Source organism: Ixodes scapularis, unplaced genomic scaffold, assembly GCF_016920785.2.
Source record: "Ixodes scapularis isolate PalLabHiFi unplaced genomic scaffold, ASM1692078v2 PGA_scaffold9__187_contigs__length_104089568, whole genome shotgun sequence".
Classification (NCBI taxonomy): Eukaryota; Metazoa; Arthropoda; class Arachnida; order Ixodida; family Ixodidae; genus Ixodes; species Ixodes scapularis.
Window position 1 is genome coordinate 69,626,963 of NW_024609884.1, and position 24,144 is coordinate 69,651,106.

General features: G+C 46.2%; 1 protein-coding gene across 1 annotated transcript; it reads left to right on the top strand.

Moving 5' to 3' along the window:
• The first annotated feature begins 88 nt into the window (after nucleotides 1–88).
• On the top strand, nucleotides 89–24,137 carry LOC8050571 (peroxisome proliferator-activated receptor gamma coactivator-related protein 1). The gene is made up of 7 exons (XM_002433821.5): nucleotides 89–208; nucleotides 1,254–1,621; nucleotides 9,751–10,286; nucleotides 21,328–21,449; nucleotides 21,526–21,584; nucleotides 21,648–21,734; nucleotides 22,243–24,137. The coding sequence occupies exons 2-7, from the start codon at nucleotides 1,267–1,269 to the stop codon at nucleotides 22,353–22,355; spliced, it is 1,272 nt and encodes a 423-aa protein (XP_002433866.2). The 5' UTR covers nucleotides 89–208; nucleotides 1,254–1,266; the 3' UTR covers nucleotides 22,356–24,137.
• Nucleotides 24,138–24,144: the final 7 nt, after the last annotated feature.

A 24,144-nucleotide genomic window follows, 5' to 3' on the forward strand; every position in this document is an offset into this window, starting at 1 on the left:
GGTCTCTCCTCCGCAGGTTGCACCGGCTGCCACCACGCCGACCACGCTGCCACCTCTTGGACTGCATCAGAAGCTGCATATTGGTTTTCGCTGTTTGGCTGAGCCGCTGAGCCGTCGAGTATGTCAAGTGCTATGAGCCACGTGCTGCTGTCCTTTTAAAATTTGTTCACAGCTCAATGTATATGTTGTCAAGTATTTTGGTGGCAGCGTGAGTACCTGAACTTTCGTCCGTTTCTTCGGCCCGCTCGATCGCACTGTCGTAGACTTCTTTTCTAGGGCACTGGTGCCTTTCAGAGGCCGGAACACGTGTAACGTTTTTAGGCTTATTGAGGACTGTAAAATGCGTAGTAAATTGTTTACGCGAAGTTTGACAGCTTCGGCATCGTGAAGGTGGGGTTATTGTGCACGTCCCCTGGTTTTAGGCGTGCTCATATCGAGCCGTGTGAAGTAATTACACGGAGAACATGTTCACACGTGTAGCCGGTTTGCCCTCCCTGCATGCCATATTGTTGGCTCCGAGAGTGCAAGCAAGCCCGGCTCTTTCCCTTGTCCCCTGTTTTGGATCGGTGTCGTCGCGGCTCGTCGTCGCGCAAATGCATGTTGATAATTCGGGTGCTCGAAACCGATTCACTAACTTCTCGAAAGGGTGTCGTGCGGTGTGCCGCCTACCACGCCGACGATTCATTTCAGGCGGATGCTGGTCCCGCGGTATGGCCCACATGTGCGCATGTACTGGGTCGTAGATATCAACCGATCTACAACTGTACTTTCGAGTACTAATAGCGGAGGTGTCTCACCACTTTGACTTCGAATCAATTTTATTAAGTGGATCACTTTATCGCGTTGCGGCTATTAAGCCCGGTACCATGTGTACCCGCGTGTTGCGTGCACTTGTTGTTTGTTCTAACCTGTATCCAGCATATAGATGGAAAAACAAACTGCCTCTTCAAATTAATGTTGGTGCGTTTCATCTTCAAATCGTCATGATTTCGTACACTTCGCAGCTTGCACGTGATGTCATTTTACAAGGCTGGCTGGTTATTGTCGTGTATTGCCTTAAAGTGCAAACTTTACGCTGTGTAAATAATGCGGGAGATTGTACCGTTTTCATCCGTAAAATCCTCGGCGTGGCAGATAAGATTAAAGAAATTCCTTCACTTCACCCTTAAAGAGGGAGAATTTTGGTGGGAGCCAAGGGACACAATAACAACTAATACTCCCTTTTTTTTCTCTCTCTCTCTCTCTTCTTTCAGAGGCTGACACTCCATGTATTCGATGGACATTAACAACCTCTTGAAGTGCACCAGCATGGAGCAGATGTACTTTGACCTGCTGTCAGGACCCCTCCTCGAAGACGATGACGAGGAGCTTTTCGGCAGCCTGCTGGAGGGTGACCTGCCCTTTGACCTCCTCAGTGCCGTGGAGGACATGGACACGGAGATGGTACTTGATACAGAGGGGCTCCCGGAAATAGATTCTGCGGAGGAGGAAGTGGACGTGGTCTCTATTGACGACGACAAAACCAGTGTGGCCAATGGGCTGCCGCCTTCACAAGAAACTGAGACGGAGCAGCCTTCTACCCCCAAGACGCCCAAGAAACTTCCAGAGGATGCACCCGTGGGTGAGTGCTTCGCAGTGGTGGTTGGGTGTAGAGTAACTAAAAAATAACACTAAAGAATTTTTTTTTTTTTTTTTTGCCATTTACTTTTTATTGGTGAGGGGGTCACATGCTCAAAATTACTCAAAATCTCTGCGGGGAAGTGGTCTCTCAGTGTGCCGAGTTTTGGGTGGAACCTATTTTTTGCTTTACATTTGCGAAATGTGGAAACCCTATGAGTGGAAAGTATCTTGAACCTGTACGTTATCTATGCCAGTTAGATAATATGTAATGGCATTATTTTTATAATGTTAGCACCATTTTAAAGTGACAAGCAAACGACTAATCTGTGCACAGCGTGCATTTCAGAGGGAAGGGGTGCACTGCAGCGCGAAAATATGAACCAAGGTTGGGTGTGCTGCACACCACTGAATCTCCTGCAAGGGTGACGGTTGCTTCCTGCAATAAAATTGCAAAATTGTAGTGTGTATGTTTATACAGCCGGAAGTTAGTCTGCCTCAGTGGGCGTCTGGTGTCTCAGCTGTAGATGAGCAATTTAGCCAGTGCGGTCCGACCGCTAGCCTGGGGTCCTTAACGGGCACCACGCAGTAGTGATACAGGACCAACTGGCAGGGGTGGGGTTTGGACCCAGGATCTTTGGGTTCTGCAGCGCGAGCTTTTGCTTCACATGCTCCGAGCTGGTGTGCGCTAGCCGACTCGGCCCACCAACCCCCCCGCTCCCTGCAATACCTAGATCAAAACTGAGAGACTTGCAATACTCTGCTCCACAAGTGGAGTGCATTCAGTTACTCAGCTGGGTGGGTCAGCAGGATACAGTCAGCGGCGAATACTCGGCATCACAGGTATGACACCTGCTGGGACTTCAGCCATCTGCTGGAGCGCTTGTTGCATTTGTGGTGAGAAGTGACAACATTTGAGAGAACCACAGCTGCATGTTGTTAGAATGTGCGCCAATTGCGCACCGCCGCTCGACTCTGTCATCTGTGTCTCTGCCTGTTGTTGACCCTGGCAAGTTTTTGGCCCTATTTTTTTACAGAAAGGAAACTACGCTTTGTAAATTTACAAAAAAGGAAAGAAAAAAAAGACGAACCTTTGAAATACTTTTTTGAAGAAAAGTTTAGATTGCTTCGTACAGGTGTCAATTTTTACGGTCCATTTTATTTGTTTTGTTTCTGTTTGTTTCTTTATTTAACTCTGGAGAGTTGGGTCACTGCGATCAGGCGTTACGTCCATACCGAAAGGTTTACAGTGCCTCTTAAGCAGAGAGGGGAAGGAAGTTAGATATACAAAACAAAGGGGAGGGGGGGAGGGTCATCGGCTACTTAAATGTTACACGAGTCATGCACTCAATTGTTCCGCAGGTAGCTTGCTACGTTTTTGGTGAACGTGCGTATGGAGGTGACTTCAGACACCATGTATAACGTAAATAAAAGCTATAATGTAACAATTGAACATGGGGTTCTCTCTAACCTCCTTTAGAAAACACTGTCCCCCCCCCCTCCCCCTCCTTTCAAAATAAAAAAAAAATTCTTAAATTTTTTGCTGGGGGATTTATCATGGTGTCAGAAGACTGAATTTCATATTTTGCTGCAGCGTCTCGTATATTTTTAATAAAGTAAAAAAACGCAACTGCTCGAAACTGGAATGGGAGGAAGAACTATAGAGGTGAGAGTTGCCGGAAATGACGCGACTGTGCAATTTTTTTTTCATTTTTAATCAACGTATTTGCAACTTTTTATTAGCATTTTTTTCTTTTTTTAATGTTGGCTGTGTGTTTTTGATGACCTACGACTGATTATATTAGGTGAGTGTGTCTATACCATGGAGAAAGGCCCGTGACCACGGAGAAGAGAGTGAATGTTACTTAAACTGACTAGTTCTAGATCGGTGGTTTTCGGGCGGAAAGAAAACAAATTTCGAACTGCAAATTGTGATCTGTGTAGTTGGGCTCTCGTATGTCATGTAGAAATAAAAACCTGGGCAAGCATAAATGCCCTGCCAGTGACCCTTTAAAAGCCAATTCTGGTCAATTAAAAAAAAGGTGGAGTTCATGGTTGATTATATATCCCGAGTTTTACGTCATCTCTTTCCAAAAAAGAAGTGCAATATTTTTCGTGCAATATTCATTTAAAGCTTACTACAAACCGAAACCTTGGCTGTGGTGGGCAACATTGCTTCCGTGTCATCATACATACTCTCTCTAACCACGTGGTACATATTGTGGCGTCACGTACTAGGCGTCCGGGTTCATCTCGGCGCAAAGGCGAGTGTGTCTGCTACGATCGGCGATCTGCTGCACCCGACGACGGCCGCAGCTTGTGTTTACCGCAGAAAAAGGCAACTTTTCCCGAGGACTTGTTTTAAAAACTTTAGTAGGAAGGGAAGTTCAGTAAACCACACTTAAATATGTCACGACGGGTTAGTAGAATTACGCGGTGCTCAACGTCGCACGTGACAAACGCTGCCGGCGGTGACGCATGCTCACACGGGGGCACACACGCGCATGCTCGTTCCACCTCGAAAAAGTTCAAAAGAAAACAAGCAAACAAATCCCCTTGAGAGCCAGCCCTGAGCATGATGTAGGTAGCGCACGGTGGGCTGCGCCAATATGGTAGTATTCGGTGCGCTGTCGGCTTTACCCCACCTTGCCCGGTAGGATTAGCCAATTTTGGTGATTTCGCGCAACTCAAACTTTGTTTCCCATTTGTATGTACTTTTGGCAGAATTAGATTGCAATATTTGGCATATGTATTTTTAGGCGATATTAGAGAGAATTGCATTGTTTTCTTAATATGTAAAATAAACCGAAGTTGCCCTTTAAAGGGACACTGACAGGATATTTACGCTCGCCAAGGTTTTCATTTGTACAGGACGTATGAGAGCCCAACTACCCAGAAAACAATTCGCAGCTTGAAATTTGTTTTCTTCCCTCCCGAAAACCGCCAATTGAGAACTGGCTGGTTTGAGTTGCGCTCATTCTCTTCTCTGTGGTCACATGCCGTTTTCTATGGTTTAGACACAATTACCAAATATAATCGAAGTCGTGGGTCATCGAAGGTACACGCACAAAAGTTTAAAATATAAAAGAAATAAGATACTAGTTTTTCGTGGCTTTTAAAAGCTGCAAATACATTGATTGGAAGAAGAAAAAAATGTTGCACAGTCACGTGACTTTTGCCAACTCTCTCTTCCTGTAAATTTCTTCGTCCTCCCCAGTCCAGTTTCGGTTTCGAGCAGTTGCGTTTTTTTACTTTATTAAAACTATATGTGATGCTGTAGCAAAATATTGATTGGGTAGTTTTCTGACACCATAATGAATTGCCTGGCAAAAAATAAGAAATAAATGTTGGGGGGTGTCGGTGTCCTTTTAGAGGGCAACTCTGCGTCATTTTTGTTTTCGAAAAAACAATGCAGTCCTCTTCAGTATCACCTGGGAAGACCCCTTGTCAAATATTACGACCTAGCTCTGTCTAAATGTTTCTTAAAGGGGTACGGAAGCAAAAATTTAAATATCCAAGTTTCACTCGGAAATGAGTCAAGCATGACGGATAAGGACCATAAATGATAATCGCACGTTTGTATTTTCAACGACTGGCTATTTTTTTCGTTCCAAATGGTGCACTCGAGCAAGCGCTCGAAGAGAAGCGAACAGAGCGCGCGATGCGTCATGGGATATCCGGTGCAAACAAAAGCAGAAAGAAAAGATTCCCCGAATTGGTGACGTAGCAAGGCTGGCGTGGCTATGAGCTTTGCCCTTGGTGGCGTTGTCAGCGTTGTGGTGGTGTCAATAAAAGGTGTTTTTTTTTTTTTATAAAATTTACCTCCAATTTGCAAATATTTTGAAATAGTCCTTGCTTTACGAGAATACAGTGCGCTTTTTCTTTTACACACACATTAAATTTGATGTCGATAGAAAGAGTATACTCTCAGCTTTCTGAAAATAATACGGTACAATGTCTCAAATAGGTCACACGAAAGAGCTGGTCTAACTTTGACAAATATTGTCAAAGGGACCCACTTTGACAGTATTTAAAACAAAAGGGAATATAAATAATCACAATAAAATTATTGACCATAAATAATCAATATTCTGAGATTGGCCGAAAAAAGTTACATTGCACTACCAGAGCAAGGGCAAAAAGGAAAGGCGTGAAACATGACACATCCAACAGGCGAGAGAAAAGTAAGGTTGCGCCTCGGCTGCTTAAAATGTCCAAAACTCGAGAACAAAAGATTGCGTGAACTTGCGGTTTGCAGTCCCTGTCGCAAAAGGGTTTCCCCAAAACATAATTTTTTAGTCAAAATTAAAAATTCGACCCCAAACCCATGCCTGAGTTGAGATGAAACCGCCCATATGTTAGTTTACTAGACTTTTAAAAGCTTTTGATTGTGTCACACCCTAAATTAGTGCTCAAACTATCTTCACTTTAAAAAAATTAACAATTATTGACTTGGTTTACTGCCTAATCAATCCCAATATGTCCAAATCAATATTGAGTCATCCCCATATCTTCCTGTTACTTTTGACATACCCCAAAGTCAATGGTTGGGCCACATTTTTTTTTTTGCAATACTTTTATAAATTTGCAGTTTCCAATTAAGCTTTTCGCAAATGATTGCATTATTTACTCAGGGATAGCAACCCAAGAGGATCAGTTAAATCCTAACAGTGTCCTACATAAGATATAGGAATGAACAAGCAGATCGCAGATGCAAATAAATTACGAAAAAACTAGCAATGTTAATAACCTGGGAAAAAGTACTCTGAAATTTAGCTGCTTTGTAAATGGAAAAGACATACAACTATAGGCTATTATAAATATCTTAGTGTTAACTTTAACAAAAAACTGACTTGGCATCAGCATATTGACAACATTGTGAACAAGGCGAAAAGTGAGATTTTACTCTTAGACGCACACTTAAATTTCCAGACATTGAAACAAAAAATATAGCATATAAAACACTAATTAGACCTATACTGGAGTTTGCTAGTATCATTTGGTTTCCCCACATGGAAGATGAATTATGCAAACTGGGAGGTGTTCAAAAGAAGGGCGTTAGATTCATTCTCAACACATTCAGAAACCACATTTCTATGTCGTACATGCTTAAACATAAAACGATTTTTGTACTTTGTGCAAATACTGTGTAGAATGAATTCCTGGCGTTAATGACCTATGAAACACTCATTCCTTTTTCACCACACATAAAAAAGGTCGCAAAAAAAAAAATAATGAAAGAAAAACAAGCAGCGTTCACCCCTCTCAACTCGTAGCCAGAGGAAGCAGGCACGTGATCTGGAGCCGATTATATGCCACCAATGTTGGTCATTGCCACGTGCTGGGGAATCGGCAAAAAGCACAGGACACGCGCTGACTCCCAGACATTGTTATGGTTTGGCTATTGTCGTCTTTTGCAGTAATTGGACACTGGCCACTACCCGAATGCTTGTCGAGCTATTGTCACGAGCCCATATTGAATACTCACGCAATGCTCAGGTCCAATTTATGAGCAACATCCAAATATCGTCACTGGGACGTACTGCATGCAACCCCCCAGCTACGTCGTCAAGTTTTGCGATGGAGCGGCTGAAAGAAAACGCTCACTTTTGTCCTTGAAATTGCACTGCAACAAAGGAGTTTCTTGGTCAGTGGCATTGTGTGCAAATATACTTGGGTCCCACTGGTGCCAGTAAGCTCATGCAAAAAGAAAAACATTCCAAGCAAATTACGTTGCACTGCCCCTTTAAACAAGCCAACATTCAAACTTTAGGAGCTAAGGCAACAATAAGCATATCAGAATACTTGTATTTCTTTCTTCATGGCAATTTTAAACTTTAAAGGGGAACTCCGAATGATTTCGAGATAAGTGATTTCGCATTAAAAAGCTCTAGTAAAACACACTACGTCATTTGCTTCAGGAAAAAATAGGATATATATTTTTAAATCTAATTTTAAGCACGAGCAGAAATCAGAACCGATACTTCCGCTCCGTCCTGCGAGATTGGCCTCATGCCGCCAAGAACATGACTATCACGTGGTGCGAGATGACACGTGATCCTCTGCGCAGCGACAGGCGGGATTGGGGTGGGCGTGTGCCAGGCGTGTCATCCGCACCGCACTCTTCACCACGTTTTGGTGTCTACAACATTCGACGATGTCTGCACAATTGCGGCATTAGTCTGTTCAGGTAGTGTCCGCAGTGTGGACGAAACTCCGAGAGACAATAATCGCAAACGGTGAGACGACGACAGCGGTTGTGACGTGGGAGACTGTGGTAACGGAGGGACCACGGCGGGTTGGCCGGACGGCTCCCAAGAAGCGCGCTGCGCAGGTGTGTTATGCCATTCACGTGAGCACTGATGAGCGCCAAGAGGAAACATTGCCGACGTCACTCGTTACGCTTGCCCAGAGAAGTGAAAACACACAAAAGAGGGTAATGGTGATGTCGTTTAGCTCAATGTTAGCGACGCCCATGCCGTAGCCTTGACTGCGCTGTTGGTTGCGCGTCAATACGCCCGTTTGAGCCAGCGAGTTTCATCACCTTGGCGAGTTGCAAAGTTTGCCGGATCATTTAAGAAACTTTTAGACAGAACTACATCGTAATATTTGATGTGTGGTCTTCCTAGGTGATATTGAAGAGGACTGCATTGTTTTTTTTTTTTTCTTTTCTGTTTTTTTTTTTAAACAAAAATGAAGCGGAGTTGCCTTTTAATGTTGATAATTATATCACTTTCTCCTCAACCGGATCATCCAGAATCAATCCTACCAAATCTATCCAGCATTACATATTTAAACACAATGTTTTCAAATATTCATTTCTTCCTTGGGCAATACAAGAATGGAATTCGCCAGATAATGAAGTAGCAGCATTTCCTTCAATTGAGAAATTTACTAATGCTAATAATGACATTTTTAATTAGAGAACTTTTGTGTGCATGTTCCTTTTTCTGTATATTCATTTAACTGCTCTTGTGGCTTTTTTTTTTTTCTTGTCTATTTGAACATTGTATGTCACTCCTGCTCTGGCTATCAATGGAGAGCTGCAGTATTTTTAAATAAAAAAACTTTCAGCCTTCGCCCTCTGGTGAAGAGGGAAGAGCAACAGAGCTGGTAGCTTCTGTTCTCGGCGGTGGCTTTCCAGGCGAGCGATCTGCTCTTTCGCAAGGGAATCTGAAGCGCTCGACGCAGTGGAACTTTAGGCGATAGCGGTCTCGCGGCGGTTGTGGAACCATTCGCACTGCTGCGCACATCGCTGCTCGTTCCGTTCCCGCTCTTCTTCCTCCGAAGAAATTTTGCTGCCATCTACGAGCAACAGCAGCAACCAGTTGTCTGGTTGCCGAGGCTGGAAAGGTTGCCGCGATCTATGAGCGACGGCTGCAAAGCAGACAACCGGCAAACACAGCTCTGGACAGCTACCGCCATCTATGAGCGACGGTGGCAAACAGTGTTGTCGACCACGGGTGTCGACATTTGTTTGGTACCACACACAATCCTGGGGAAAGTAGCCCTTAACAGCTCCGCTGTAACAAAAAAAAAATTAAATTAAAAGAATTGCAGACAAAACTTTTTTTTAACAGTGCATGTGCAATGCTGCAACAAGGTTCATCATATTTGACATTAGGAGAGGGGTATGGTGCTGCTTAAAAAAACATTGCACACACATTCTGGGGAAAGCATTGGATGGTGTGTAACTATTTAACAAAGCTATCTATCCTCTGTGATTCGGAAGGGGCCAGAAAAAACTGAACAATGTGTAAACGAAACTACTAAGTAGGTTGTAATTTTTTCCCTTTAAAAGTGCATGAAAGGATGAACTTCATGCATTCTGGTAGCAATTGATTGTTTTTTTTTTTTTTTTTTTTTTTTTTTTTTTTTTTTTAATAATTTTCAGCAAGCTTTTATGTGCATTATGCTTTAATTTTGCAAAATCAGAAATGAGTAATCATGAATAATTAAATAGTCAATTATTTGCATCTTGCAGAGTCTAATATGGTGTCACTGTCTCCGCATTCAGTGTATGGCTTTTCGAGACTAACTTTGGGCCTGCACTTCCTAGAACATCCCATACACATAAAGGAAAATCCGGAACAGCACGAGTTTACAATTTTTTTTCTTTTTTTTTTCTCCCAGTTTCAAGTTCATTACTGGACCGCATGAAGGCAGCCTCCACCAAGAAGAAAGGGCCGATCCTGATCCAGCCTCCCGATCGGGGCCGTCCCGTTACCAAGAGTGACGCCATGGTCCAGGCGTCTTGCCCCGCCGCAACTCCGGACCACGACTACTGCACCGGATCGACGACAGACAGGGGCGACCGCAAGGCACAAGACGCCGACCAGGAGCAAGCAAACAAAAAGGAGCGCACTGTTCAATGGCCAGCGTCGCGCTCGCCCTCGCCGCCCAAGCGATGTCGCTCCCCGCACAGGCGGAGCGTGTCTCGCATTTCCATGCGCTCGTCCTGGAGCCGGGGCTCGCGATCGTCGTCCCCTACGTCGAGGAGTTCCTCGTGTGGATCGTCGGACGGCTCAGTGCGCCGGTGCTCCAGGCCGCGTCGGAAATCGAGGGACTCTAGGGATTCAAGGAATTCAAGGAGGCCCCATCGGCGGCACAGGGAGCCACGGAGGATGCTGCCGTCGCCACCGCGGAGAAGGGTTCCTGACGGACAGAAGGTGGGTGCTGTCGGCGTGTCTGCGTTCAAGGGTGCTCTCTAGAAGAGCGGACATTTCCCCTTTTGCTTTTGAAGTCGACGGGGTAAGGGGGCAAAGGAGGGAAGGATTTCTCTGCGCCTTAGCGAGCTGGGTGTCGGTGCAGAGGACCAATCTTCTTCTCGTTCTGATGCTTGCATCCGGTGTCCGAGATAAGTAAGAGTATGTGCAGCTTACATTGCGTGTGTGTGTGCTTTTTTCTTCTTTTTTTTTTTAGGGGTATGGAGGCAAGCTATTTGCATCTCTGTAGGCCACATCCCTGCGAAAAATCTGCATCGCACTCGGAAGATGTTAAAGGGATGGTGAACCGAACATTTCAGTGTCTATTATAAGCGGCGCACTATCTTTCCATGAGTCAGCAGCCACCGGTGTGCGTGTGCACACAACGAAATTGACGTCGTCATATCCCCCATTCGAGCTTATTAAGTGTGAATGGGGGATATGATGACATAAATTTCGGTGCGTTTGCTCGCGCGCACCAGGGGCTCCTGACTTACGAAGAGATAATGCGCCGCTTATTGTAGACACTGAAATGTTTGGTTCACCGTCCCTTCAGTGTTGTATAGGTCTGACAAAGGGCCCATTTGGGGAAATTAATTATGTTTGGTCTAATCGGCTTAATAATCACTTCTGGGTTAATTAAGTTTTTAATGATTAAGGGCGAATTCCACTGGTCGTTTTGGAGCGAGCTGGGATCGACTTTTCTGGAGCGAGCCAATTTCACTGGGTGATCGGGATCGAGACGGACGTGTTCCACTGGTCGTTTTGGATTAGCTCCCGCTCCAGATCTCGATCTGGATCTGAGAAAAGTCGCTCCGCCGATTTTGGCGGATTCAACCGGAAGCCAGCCATGCCAGCCCTCAGCGCACACATGTGACTTCCTTTCTCGCGGGGCATCTCGCCTGATCTCGCCCATCTCTAATGGCCGCTTGCTTACCTCTTGGCTCGACAGCCGGTTCGTTTTCCAGGAAGGAGAAGAGAAGGTTTTGCTGCGTTACGGGCATTCCGGCAATCTTTGCTAGAAGCTCCTGAGTCATTCCTGCCGCTCGTGCGTCAAACACGTGTAAGCACCGCGATTACGAAAACGTCTTCAAAACGACCGCGGCGGCCGCGGAAAGGGTATATCCAAGCAGGTGAATGACGGGAAGGCATCCGCCGGTCCCGGAGCAGTGGTCATGTTCCACTGGGGATCCGTAGGCTATGCAACCCCACTCGGATCATGTGCTCCATTCCGGATCTGGTCAACTGATCCCGGCGCACTCCAAAACGTCCAGTGGAATTCGCCATAAGTTTGAATGTATGGTTTCAATTAGAAACTTTTTGGCCATCATTGAAAAGCATCTAAATCAACTAATTTCAGAAAGATATAAGGCAGATACAGGCATTTTACGGCATTCCGAAAAAACTTGCAATTTGGACGCATTTCCTAGCTTTTGGTTTCCTATAGGAGCGCATCTTTGCGCCAGTGGTTCTGCCCCTCCCTCCCTCCCTTTGTAGCTGAGACACAACTCACGTGCACCACACTTCCTTCCTACGAGGGAGGCGAGGCAGTAGTTGCACGCTTTGGTCGCATGGGGGGGGGGATGTGTTTAAGTTACACATTTTTTTGGGAATGTCGTAAAATGCTGTATCTACAGTTCTGGAAAGTGGCAACAAAGCCACATGAGCGTGTGGCCTCGAGCTACACACACGCGTCATGCTAGAGGGGAGAGGAACCACGCAAGCCAGGCGCCGGCCATTGCGAGAGGTTGACGCTATCAAGCATAGCAGGGCCGGACAGCCGGATGTTGGTAGTCGCTAATCTCGCTATCGGCCAAAGCCTGGCTCGTGTGGTTCCTCTTGCTGCCGGTATGACGCATGCGTGTAGCTCTAGACAACATGCTCATGTGGCTTCATTGGCTCTTTCCACCACTATACCTTAAATCTTTCTAAAACAAGTTGATTTAGTGATCTTTTTTTTTTTTATGATGCCCAGAAAGTGTCTAATTAAATCCATACCTTCACATTTTTTTATTAAAAGCTAAATTACTTAAAGTAACTATTAAACTAATATGCCAAACATAAATTTTTCTGAATGAGCCCTTTGTTACAGACTAGTCACTGAAGGTTCCCAGAGTACGGAAACTCCCAAGCTTTGCTTTAAACGCGAGTCACAGAGTTGCGTCGCAGCAGTCGCGATCCCCAACATGGTGCTGCCCTGTGCGGTTGAAGCAAAGCACGCACAGTGTAGTGTTCGTTCTCGTGCAAACTCTTCAATCCACGTTCCTGGCCCGTGGCGACACTGGTTTCTTTTTATTAAGGTTCTTTCCTTTGCTCTGAGCGGTGCGTGACCTGCTCCTCGCTCTCTCGTCTCTCTCACCTCGAAACATATCAGTCGAATGTTAGGCTTAGCGCCTGGGGCGTAGAGTTTGAAACGCAGTACCAGCGCAACCGGAGCGAGCAAACGAGCCAGCAGTCTTCTTTGGTGAACCAGGTTAGGGGCTACTTGATAGAAAACGAAAAAAAACTAGGAAAGATCAACATACCTTCCGTTCGGTGGATGCTCAAGCTCCCACTCGTGCGTACCTGCCATAGCCGTGGTAACATGAAAACATTTTATGTACGCTTTTTTGTTGTTTTTGGGCCTATCTCCAAAAAGGCCGACTGATAACTTCGGTTGCAGGTTAAACCAGCCAATCGGAACTGGATTCTGTGGTGATTGACTTTCGATATGTGGACTTAATGGAATTCGGTACTCTGGGAACATTCAGCGACTCTAGCACAGACCAGGGTTCAGCAACCGGCCGTCGGCAGGCTGGATCTGGCCTGCGAGGCCATATTATGCATGCATGTATGCATGCATGCCTGCCTGCCTGCACACACATGCGCGTGCACACACACAAACAATAATTTTGAAACAGCACACCAGGTGGTATACATTACCCATCAGCAGTTGTGCAACAAAGTGATGCGTTGTGAAGTAATAATTAGTCATTGTATCCAACATATACTTTGTTCAAAATCGGGGTTTTCTACCGTTGTCAATTTCAACAGTTCTTGTCGCACACAAGGGTTTACCATGGAGATTCTGACAAAGCGTCTGGTCAGAATTTCAGCATACATCTTGTAGGTCACATTACACAGAGAGATTACTAGAGAAACGGCTCTTAGTTTTTCTGTGTCTTTGGGCGTTGGAATGAGAACTGTGTGCTATTGAAAACGATGGAGGCAGAACCTGGGCCCCAAGAGCCTTGCAAGATACAGCGTACAGCATGCGGCTCTGGGCATAGCAGTTTACTGTTCGTTGTATCATTCATGTTTGGAAGCATCGGTAACATGTTGGATGGTTAGACAGATACAGCCGAGTTGCTGAAACCGGAACGACATCCTGCGCCACCTAGCCAGGGGAAGCGATGGGTTACGGCCAAGCCTAGAAGGCAGGTTCAGTGATGATGTTACCAACGTTTTGGTAATTCATTGTCATATTATAGAAGCAGCATCTCGTTTGTAGCGCGAAGAGCTGGCAGTAGGTGACACAAGGTACTTCATTTTAAAATAGTAACACCAGTGGTTTGCGTGTAGTCATCGATCCCACAAAAGGAGCTCGAGCACAATTGCTTCGATTGACGAATATGATAAACTACTTCAAATCTATATGGTTAGTCAGTCGAGCCTTCTCAGGGCATGCCTGATTTATATCCCGCCAAAACCTGCGAGGTTTGAATAAACCTGGGTCTTGTTCAGCAGCATTTGATGTGTTGATGTATTCAAAAACTCTGCTAGTAGTAGTCCAAAAATGAAATGTAATTATTCGGGCAATCACTATTAGATTCTTATTTGAAACTGGAATCTTAGCGCACCCCTAGCTTCTGTACTTGTCAGACAACTTTATGTCCATAGATCATATGATGCGCTAAGTAATTCTTAAAAGATTTGGTTGTCACGGAAAGAAAAACGTGTGCTCTTTGCATTTGGATGAAGTGACAAATAATTAATCTTAACTGCACATAACAGCATCTTAACTCACTGCATGAAGGGGGAAAGTAGTAATACTGCTGGAGGAGCTGGACTTTTTTTTTACTATAGTTCTTGAGGTGAAAATGAGTATAGTTAGCTCACTACCCTCTTAATGTGTTTACTTCAAGGCTCTCTTATGTAAATAAATAAATAAATAATTAATGGGAGCTTTGGCGAAATTATGATAATCACTGATTCGGCTTCAAAATTGGTTCAGCTCATTAATAGACACACTTGAACCCAAGTTACAAGTCACAATAATTATTTTTGCGAAGTTGTTGAAGACTTTAATTAAGGCTGAGAGGCTCTACTTGCATCTCCGAAAACATGATGCTAAATATAGTGGGCAGTACAGCTTGTTCCGACGGGTTACAAGGAGGTTGGTGATGTGTAGTGAATGCCGGAGAATCTCACACCAGCGAAACAAGTTTGCAAAATACTACTGCATTGTTAGAGTGCCTGCTGGACTTAAAAGTTGTATAACATGTAATGTCACCTCCACTGGAGAGTGCAGGAAAATTGGAATGTTTGTGTTAGCATGACCTTCATTTGCTGTTTTCTCAAAGCTATTTTAAATTTAGAGAGAATAAATAGCATGCTGGGAAGAGTAAAGCTTGAGTATTCTGAAGATGTGTTTAGTTTGGGTGGCTCAAAAAACCGCCGGAGCTCCCCTTTAAATATCATCATGCTAATTGGAGTCTCAGGCGCATAACTAGTGCAAAGTAGTATCGAAGTGGCCGTGGCACACGGAGGATATTTGGGTGGGGGTGGGCAAGCAGCTGTGTTATGGCTACCCTCTTTTTCTCCTGCTCTCTTAAGCCTTTAAGTGCCTTGGACGAGCTGAGCTCGTCGGCCGCTTTTTGGTTAAAAATGCCATAGACGATCTCAGCTTGCCCAGTGGTTTTTCCGGTAGCCCTTAAAGGGATACTTCAACGAAATTTGAAATACTCCCGTCGTGTTCAAAAATAGGTTGAATATGATCCACAATATCCGTAAATGACGACCGCGCGTTTGTATTTTGAGACTGGTGGCTGTATTTTTCGTTATAAACGGCCCACTCTGGCAAGCGCTCGGAGAAGGCCCAGCAGAGACCACGTGACATCCAACGCAATCGTGACGTAGGTCGTCTCAAGACGAGCAAAGCTACGGCGAGGCAGACGTCGAGAGGATGGCCTAGTCGTTCCAGCCACCGAAGCGGTTGCTTTTGTACGAATTTTGAGTGACGGGTTAATCTTCTGTAATCTTGTAGGGGGACAATAGCGACTTCTGCGACACACAAAAGGCATTTTTGGGAAGAGGGGAGTTCCTCCTGCCCCTCTTCTCTCGTCGTGGCCGGAGACGAGACAACCTCCGTCACTAGCTGTCAAGGTTCCTAGACGGGCATTAGAAGCGAGGCATTAGCGACATCCACCAGGTGCTCTTTGCTAATCGTTTAATTCGTTTTAAAATTCCTTTTCGTGGCTTTTTTAACAAGATATTGGTATGTTCGATGTGATGCTGCTTTTTTGAACACTGTTAAGAATGGAACCTTCGGCGACCTTCTTCCGAGTTTCAACGCTGCGGAAACGAGTCAAGACGAGTCCGGGACCGGCGCCCGCTTGTCGGGGCCTGCGCGAAACGAGTCCCGACGAGTCTGGGACCGTCGCCTGCGTGACGGGGCCTGCGGCAACAAGTCTCAACGCGCCCGTGACGTTGGCGGGACGTGTGTGTGTGTGCGTGGTGGTTGGTGCGCTCGGAAAAGGGAGAGAGGCATGGCCTAACTGCGGAGAACTTTGGCTACGTCGCACTGGACGGCGGACTTTTCTGCATCGCACTGGCTGCCCTGGCGGAGAGTGAGGGAGAAACGGACCCTATATAAGGCGGAGCGCGAGGCTGCTCCGTTGTTCTCTCGGATTTGACGACTGTACCGCTACCATGTAATTAAACCGTTCGTTACGTTACCAAGTCTCCCACCTCCACTGGACCCCTGGGTTCTTCACTTCGGGGAATGGACGTCGTCTCGAGCCAGGAAGCTTCCGGACGTGCGGCCTAAACCCCGCCTCGAACAACTGGTTGGCAGCAGTTGGGATCGGACCATGCGACATCGTGCTACATCTGTGGGTGAGCGTTTGGACTTTGCTTTGAGATTCGCCAGGCTTCAGATTATGGGTAATTAATTTTGAACTGCTGGGAATCCTTAGTGTTTGACTCGTGCGCTAGGTTTGTGTACAACCTCGCGACAAGTTTTATAGCAAAGCCAAAGCTAAAGAGCAGCGATCATGGATCTAATGAGGTTACTGAGAACAGATTTACTCTGTTTATGTGAAGAATTTGGTGTGGAGGTGGAGAAAAAGATGAAGAAATCTGAGATCAGTAAAGCAATTTCAGAGAGCGCGGAAGCAGAGGATATTAAAATTGCGTGGGAATTACTTCAGAACGCTAAAAGTGAGGCTGCAGCAAAAGAGGAACGAGAACAGGAGCAGGCTGCAGCGAAAGAGGAACGAGAGCAGGAGCAGGCTGCAGCAAGAGAGGAACGAGCGCAGGCTGCAGCGAAAGAGGAACGAGAACAGGCTGCAGCAAGAGAGGAACGAGCGCAGGCTGCAGCGAGAGAGGAACGAGCGCAGGCTGCAGCGGCAGAGGAACGAGCGCTAAAAAGGCTAGAGCTCGAAATTGAACAACAGCGATTAAACTCGCAGAACAGTAGAGTTGGGGCTCCGGTACGAGCAAGTGAGGCCGAGTCGTATCAAATGAAGAAGCTCCTGCGGCCGTTTAAAGTTGGGGAAGACGTGGGCCTATTCTTAGTTAACTTTGAGAGGACATGTGAGAAGTTGAGCTTCGCCCCAGAAACGTGGCCGCAACGGCTTTTGACTTTGTTGCCCTGTGAGGCTGCAGAGGTTGTCGCGCGCCTTAATACTAGAGACGCGGACGACTACGACAAGGTGAAGTCGAGCCTTTTGAAGCGGTATCGCCTTTCTGCCGAGGCGTTCCGTCAAAGGTTTAGAAACGCATCCAAAAAGAGCAGCGAGGGCTACTCGGAATTCGCGTACGCGCTTAAAACCAACTTGATAGAATGGTTGAAGAGCGAGGAAGTGTACGAAAGCCGCGACAAGGTAGTCGAGTGTGTGTGCCTCGAACAGTTCTTTCGTGGCATTCCGCAGTCAGTCAAGCTCTGGGTGCAGGATAGGGTGGGAGTCGACTCTGTCGAAAGGGCCGCTGAGCTAGCCGAAGAGTACGCAACGCGTAGAAAGCTGAGCGGAGAGGACAGCGAACCCGGCCGGAGCGATCAGCGCAAGCCCTTCCAACAGGGAAACGGCTCGCGAGAAAAAAGGCACGAGAAGCCAGAAACAGGACAAAAGGTCCCAGAAAAGAGCGGAGATCCCTCGAACGGAGATCCCTCGAACGGAGACGAGGCACGGAAAAGCCAAAAAGGGCAGTTCGAGGCAAGGAAGCCGTTCCTGTGCTACAACTGTCAGGAGCCGGGACACACAGCGGCCAGGTGTAACAAACCGCGGGTTGTGTTCTCGTACGTGAGCGGTAGTGACAGGGACCTGGAGCTTCTTCGTCCCTATCTTCACGAGCTCCAGGTAAACGGAAAGCCGTGCAGGGTGCTTCGTGACAGTGCAGCGACGATGGACGTTGTTCATCCGTCGTATGTGACGACATCCGACTTTACTGGAAAGGTAGTTTGGATCAAGCAGCTGCTCGAGAAGCACAGTGTCTGTCTGCCTATGGCGAGAGTAAGGATAACTGGCCCGTTCGGAGAGCTAGTGACAGAGGCGGCTGTCTCTCAAACAGTCCCGTTGGAGTATCCCTATTTGTTTTCTAACCGGTCAGATTTCCTGCTGCGCGAAAGGGGTCAACAACTGGGAGAAGGACTCGTTCAGTCGTGTACGAGGGCCAAATCGCGTCAGCTCGCCCCTTTGTTAACGAGTGATCCAGAGCGAAAGACAGCTGACGGGGAGCAAGCACTCCCAGAGTTGGAGGCAGAGAAACGGGATGAAGGGGACCGGGTTGTAGAACAGCCCGACCTCGTAGCACTAGAAAGTGTACGCCGTCCCAACGCGCCGGCGAAAAAGGCGGAGGAAGACGGGATCATTAAAGGATCTCTCGTAGCTCCGGCGTCACGTAACTTTGGTCCTCCGTTACGAGTAGACAGAGTGTCTCTGACAGTCGAGCAGAAGAGCGACCCTAGTGTGTCAGGGTTTCGCGGTACAGCTCAGGAGATTGCTAGGACCAATGTGACGGGGCATGAAAAAGGCGGATTGTTTTATCGGCGCTATAAGGACCGCATTTTCACGTCTAGAAATCACGTGAAAATCGATCACTATGACTTCAGCGTAAGAAAGAGGAAAGGCAAATTTAACAGCAATGCCGATGGGTTGAGCAGATTTTTCTGATATCACCAAAAAGAGTAGGGATGATCTCAGAGGTTTTCGTCATCCACGGGAATGAGGATCTAAGTGGGGGCACTTCGTTAAAACCCCAAAATGACCTCACAAATTGCGAAGAGTTTTTGTCTTTTTGTATTTTGTTCATAGTGACCTTTTGGAAAAATGAGTTTTGCTTTGGCGACAGCGGGTCTCGATACCCGAAATTGTCCTAAGGTTTTAAATTGCATTGTTTTGGCAAATTTTGGTAATCCGTAATCCAGTCTGGCGGGTCTCTGGCGGATTCCGAGCGTTTGACTGCGGTGTGGCGTGGTGTTGTGGGGGACGTTTTCCGCTGATGCCTCCGTTGTGAGAGGTTTGGGAGTTTGCTTAGTGCTTGCAGCATCTTCTCAAGGCCTACTCCAAGCCCACCTCTTCAGGCCAGCGATAGTATCACCGGCCATTCGAGGTTTCCCTGGCCCCGGAGGGGCTGTTAAGAATGGAACCTTCGGCGACCTTCTTCCGAGTTTCAACGCTGCGGAAACGAGTCAAGACGAGTCCGGGACCGGCGCCCGCTTGTCGGGGCCTGCGCGAAACGAGTCCCGACGAGTCTGGGACCGTCGCCTGCGTGACGGGGCCTGCGGCAACAAGTCTCAACGCGCCCGTGACGTTGGCGGGACGTGTGTGTGTGTGCGTGGTGGTTGGTGCGCTCGGAAAAGGGAGAGAGGCATGGCCTAACTGCGGAGAACTTTGGCTACGTCGCACTGGACGGCGGACTTTTCTGCATCGCACTGGCTGCCCTGGCGGAGAGTGAGGGAGAAACGGACCCTATATAAGGCGGAGCGCGAGGCTGCTCCGTTGTTCTCTCGGATTTGACGACTGTACCGCTACCATGTAATTAAACCGTTCGTTACGTTACCAAGTCTCCCACCTCCACTGGACCCCTGGGTTCTTCACTTCGGGGAATGGACGTCGTCTCGAGCCAGGAAGCTTCCGGACGTGCGGCCTAAACCCCGCCTCGAACAACACATATAGACCAAAAAATGAGCACCGAAATTTCGTTGTAGTATCCCTTTAATACCACGGACGAGCTAGGTTACTCAGACGAGCTAACTACTCGAACGAGCTAGGCTCGTCCGAGTATTTAGCTGTGCTGCTCATAGATGGCAGCATTCATATTAGTTGGTGCCTTCTTTTTTGCTGCCGCCGATTTTTGCGTAATAAACTTTTGAAATTTGAACTGTTATACTAGATATAAGGCATTTTCAGGTTGCTTTAAAAAAAAAAAAAAAAACTGGCACTTAACGGGTTAAGGGGCACTGACACCCCAAAGGTTGTATTTTTTTTTTTTTTTTATTCTCTAAAATGTTGCAAATTGTAGTCAGACAAAAAAAAAAAAATTTAAATGCCGCAATGTGCAAAATTCTTTTTTCACGTGTGCTTGCGCCTTTTTATTTTTGGCGTTCTTCTCTCCCGCTTCTTACCTCCTTGCTTCTTTTGATTTGTGATGGCAAATATCATGAAATTTAGAAGCTTTGTAGGCGACATTTCTGTAACATTTAATAACAACAGTCGTAAAACATGTTTTTAACGCAATTGCGAACGCACTACATCCCTTCTTTTTTAAATACCAAAAATCGCAGTCCGGTGTGATGTCGCCTCCTGGATTTTTATCCTCCCTCGAAAAACATGGTGGCGCTAGACACATGTAGCAGAAGATGATTGGAGAGTGGGGGAATCGGACGAAGTGGTCTTTTTTAGGTGTCCGGCGACTTCTCATACTTCGAAAAGGAAATAGTCAAACGGTCAAAACAACTGGGTTGGTGTCTGTGTATCGTAGTTTCGGTTGTGACTCTTGGGGCAGCCTTTCACGCAGAACCGGCGAGACGTGGCCCCTCGTGTCGCTCACAAAGGTCCACTGCACGTTCTCTTCGACCTCGCACCGAAACAAAGATTGTTTCGGTGCGGTGGTGTTTCAAAGATTTGAGATCACTGAAAGGGCCCTAAATGAACTTCAAACTCGAAAGTTAAGCGTCGTCTGCTCGCAGCGATAGGCGGCCTGACATGCACGGAGGAAACCGGTTGTTCCGAGTATGCCGGCGAACGCAGCGGCAACGGCGGTTCGGAGCGGAGGCATGAAAGAAACTTGACTCGCAGGACTCCGCAATATTTGACGTCACGGCACTGGCGCGGATCGTGTGGGAATTTCATATTCGGCATTTTGAAATTTTTTTTACTTCACAAATATTGAATTCCCATGTTTCGAATTTTGAGGGTAATGTCCAGGCATCGTTTTCAATAGTTTCGGATAATAAAAAAGTTATTTTGACCTGTAGGTGCCCCTTCAGGCATCACCAGGGGCTGCAGGGGCAAGCCAGAGCATACCACTCATAAGTTGTTGCACGCTTCCTGTGCAGCCTTTGGGATATTTGTGGAAAGATCTGCTGGTTGTATAGATGTCTTTGGCGTCCTGCATAATTTGAACTACTCGGGCTCTAGTTTTCCACATCAGATGGTGGTACCAGTGATCCTATTCTAGTTCTAAGTGGTGTGGTTAAACTCTGTTAATCTGCCAAGTTGATTGCAGCTTACAAATGTAAAGCAAAGGAGTCTGGTGATAGTGGAGATAACACCTCATCATGTTTTGAATTCTCTGCCTACAGGAAGAAAGGAGAGTCATCTATGTTGGCAATATCCCTGAAGGAACTACGCGTACGGACCTGCGCCAGAGGTTTGCACAGTTTGGCAATATTGAAGAAGTCAGTGTGCACTTCAGAGATCGTGGGTGAGCGGGACTGCCTCTATCTTTTCCTCACTTTTGTCAGGAATGATGCTCATTGACCTCTCTTTATTTCTTTCAGGGACAACTACGGCTTTGTGACATTTATGCAGAGCAGAGACGCATACGAGGCTGTAGAACGTAAGTCTTGAGTTGTCCTTGAGTGGTGGGGGGAGTCTGGCAATGGTGATGCCCAATTTGCAGATGGGAACGACGACCCCAAGCTTCCACGCTTTGACCTCTGCTTTGGCGGCCGGCGCCAGTTTTGCCGGACGAATTGGGCTGACCTCGGTGAGTGGCATTGTTGTATGGAACTTTCTCTTCTGATGGAACAAAGTAATGCTAATGCATTGTGATAATGAGAATGGCATTAATTTATTTTTGTTATATAGAGGTAAATGTTAAAAATATACATGATAGGCCTCTTCTTCGATGGTTAACCCTTTCGGGTTGGTACTGATTCTGAGAGTGGTAACCTTACCAAATGCTAGGTATCATTCGTCTTTTGTTCAGTTTTATTCCTCCTAGATGGGGTTTTGGCACAATTTTATATAGTTGTGCTTGAATGTAGCATCATAGTAGCAATACATTACATTCTTTTGGGAACTGTTATGTTTATGTGTTTCTTTTGAACCAGTGCGACTTTTAATGGGAACTCGTTCTAAAAAAGCAAACAGTAGTGAAGAGCTGGTTTTTGTTCCTGCTCTTCTAAACTCATCTAGCTTTGTTTCCCTCCTATATTGTTTTGCATGTGTGTTTGTTTTGTTTTGCCCTGGGCACACTTTTGTTGTTCTTTCAGACTCTCAGTACGAGAGGTACTATTACATCCAGCGGCAGCCACGGGTCGACAACATAGACTTCGATAGCTTGCTTCAAGCGGCCAAGACTCAAGCTCGGAGTCATCGGTACTGACATCGGTGGAACTTATGCTCTTCTATGTTTCACCATGACCTCCCTCGCGTGTGCTTGGTCACTGCACAACGTGCGCTGGCACATCTTGACTTGTTTTTTCAAGTTGAGGTGCGGTGGAGTCATAGGTGTTTATTTAAGTTGTATAGTACTATTCAAAGGGCAAGGAACATGTACATAGTTGGGTCTTTTGTGTCAGTTTGGGCGGCGCTTACATTGAATGTTGTGGGCAGGGTGCAAATGGGGCTTGTGTGTTTATGTTGGACAAGGTAATCATCCCCTTCCTTTTATTTTATTTTGTTTACATCCCACTGTTTTTGTTGTGCTGATGGAACTTTTTTTTATCCTATTTTGGTTTTGTATTGAGATGAAATTTATCTGGGATTTTCCCACCCATGTTTTCTAATTGTGTACTGTGCTGTTTTGTACATAGCCATGTAATATAGTGCATTGCTGGTCTGTAAACAGCACTTGACATAATGACTCGCCATGGTGCCACGTTTTTTGTGCCACATCTAGGTTTTTATTTTCTTACGGACAATTGTTAGATCTACACTTTTTGGAGGGTGCTTATGCATCTATTTTTGTGCTAGGACTTTGCTGTCAATTTACTATAGTATTTCTTGTGAATTGATGACAAGGGCTTTTGATCTACTTCGCATGCCATGACGTGTGCCGGTAATAGTAACCAGTAAAAACCTGTGTTTCACAGTTGCGTAAAATGGGACAGCCACAGCTCTTTGTGGCTATTGTATCAGTGCCAGTGTGAGATGTAAATTCGTATTCCATTATTGATCAGTTCATTTTTGTCACATATATATATATATATATATATTGGTATACAGAATTCGATGCCTTGCTCCCATTTAAAGAGATGAGCATCAGCATAATAAAAATTAACATCAATTTTGAATAAAGTGTCAAAATTTGGGATGCTCAAGACTGTCTGGCTGATGTTTCTCTTACATGCTTAGTTCGCACTCTGCTGACTGAAGAACATGGCAAAAGAAACTAAGCATGTGTTTGATTTCCAAGCATTCGTTTGTCTTCCGTCTGACTAGAGTCACTGGTGGCTATAGTCTTATGATGGTGCGCTTGTTTTGTGATTTGTTCTTCGGCAATCTTATTGAGTAATGTCACAGTCGCGTTGGCTGTGGCGCTATAACAGGGTTATCAGACATGCCTGGCCCTGCCTGCAGTCCAACTATAGTTTGGGTCTTCTGGTGACCAGTGGTGCCACCTTTTCTGCATGTGCTGTCAACCAGAGTCTAGAGTATTTGGAACGTGGAGGTAGGAAGCTTCTGGAGGCAACATGATGCCATAGAGTTGGAGCCAGAAGTGTGGAGTGGCACGCCTCCCAACGATGACCAAAACAGCTGTGGTTTTGGTCATCGCTGGGGCCTTGAACCCCTCCATACTTTGGCTTCACCACTGGTGGCATTAAGTCACCTCCAGAAACTTCCTACCTCCATGATTTGGAAAGCCACTTTTAGGGGCACCTGGAGATCTATAATCGAGGGAACCCAGTTCAGCAACCAGTCTATGTGCTAATGGACAATGTTTCCAGCTTTGTGGTTTGAGCTTATATGTGCTTGCCCTTGGGTGGCTTCATTTGCTCTTTGGAAAATGTTTGCTTCATTCTGGCACCAGAACACTCGAGTCGTACCGAGTAGACAATCACAGTGACATTTGACAATTAGCACATACCTAGCTGCTATTTACAATTGCCGACGGAACACAACGTGAACAAAGTTGCTTTGCATTAAAGCCTCCAATTTGCACCAATCTGCTC

What these genes read in the sequence shown, in the direction of transcription:
- LOC8050571 (XM_002433821.5), top strand. Translation starts at nt 1,267, where the DNA reads ATGTATTCGATGGACATTAACAACCTCTTGAAGTGCACCAGCATGGAG. An exon ending in GTGCACTTCAGAGATCGTGG is followed by an intron (nt 21,450 to 21,525) that starts GTGAGCGGGACT and finishes TATTTCTTTCAG; the next exon opens with GGACAACTACGGCTTTGTGA. An exon ending in CGCATACGAGGCTGTAGAAC is followed by an intron (nt 21,585 to 21,647) that starts GTAAGTCTTGAG and finishes CCCAATTTGCAG; the next exon opens with ATGGGAACGACGACCCCAAG.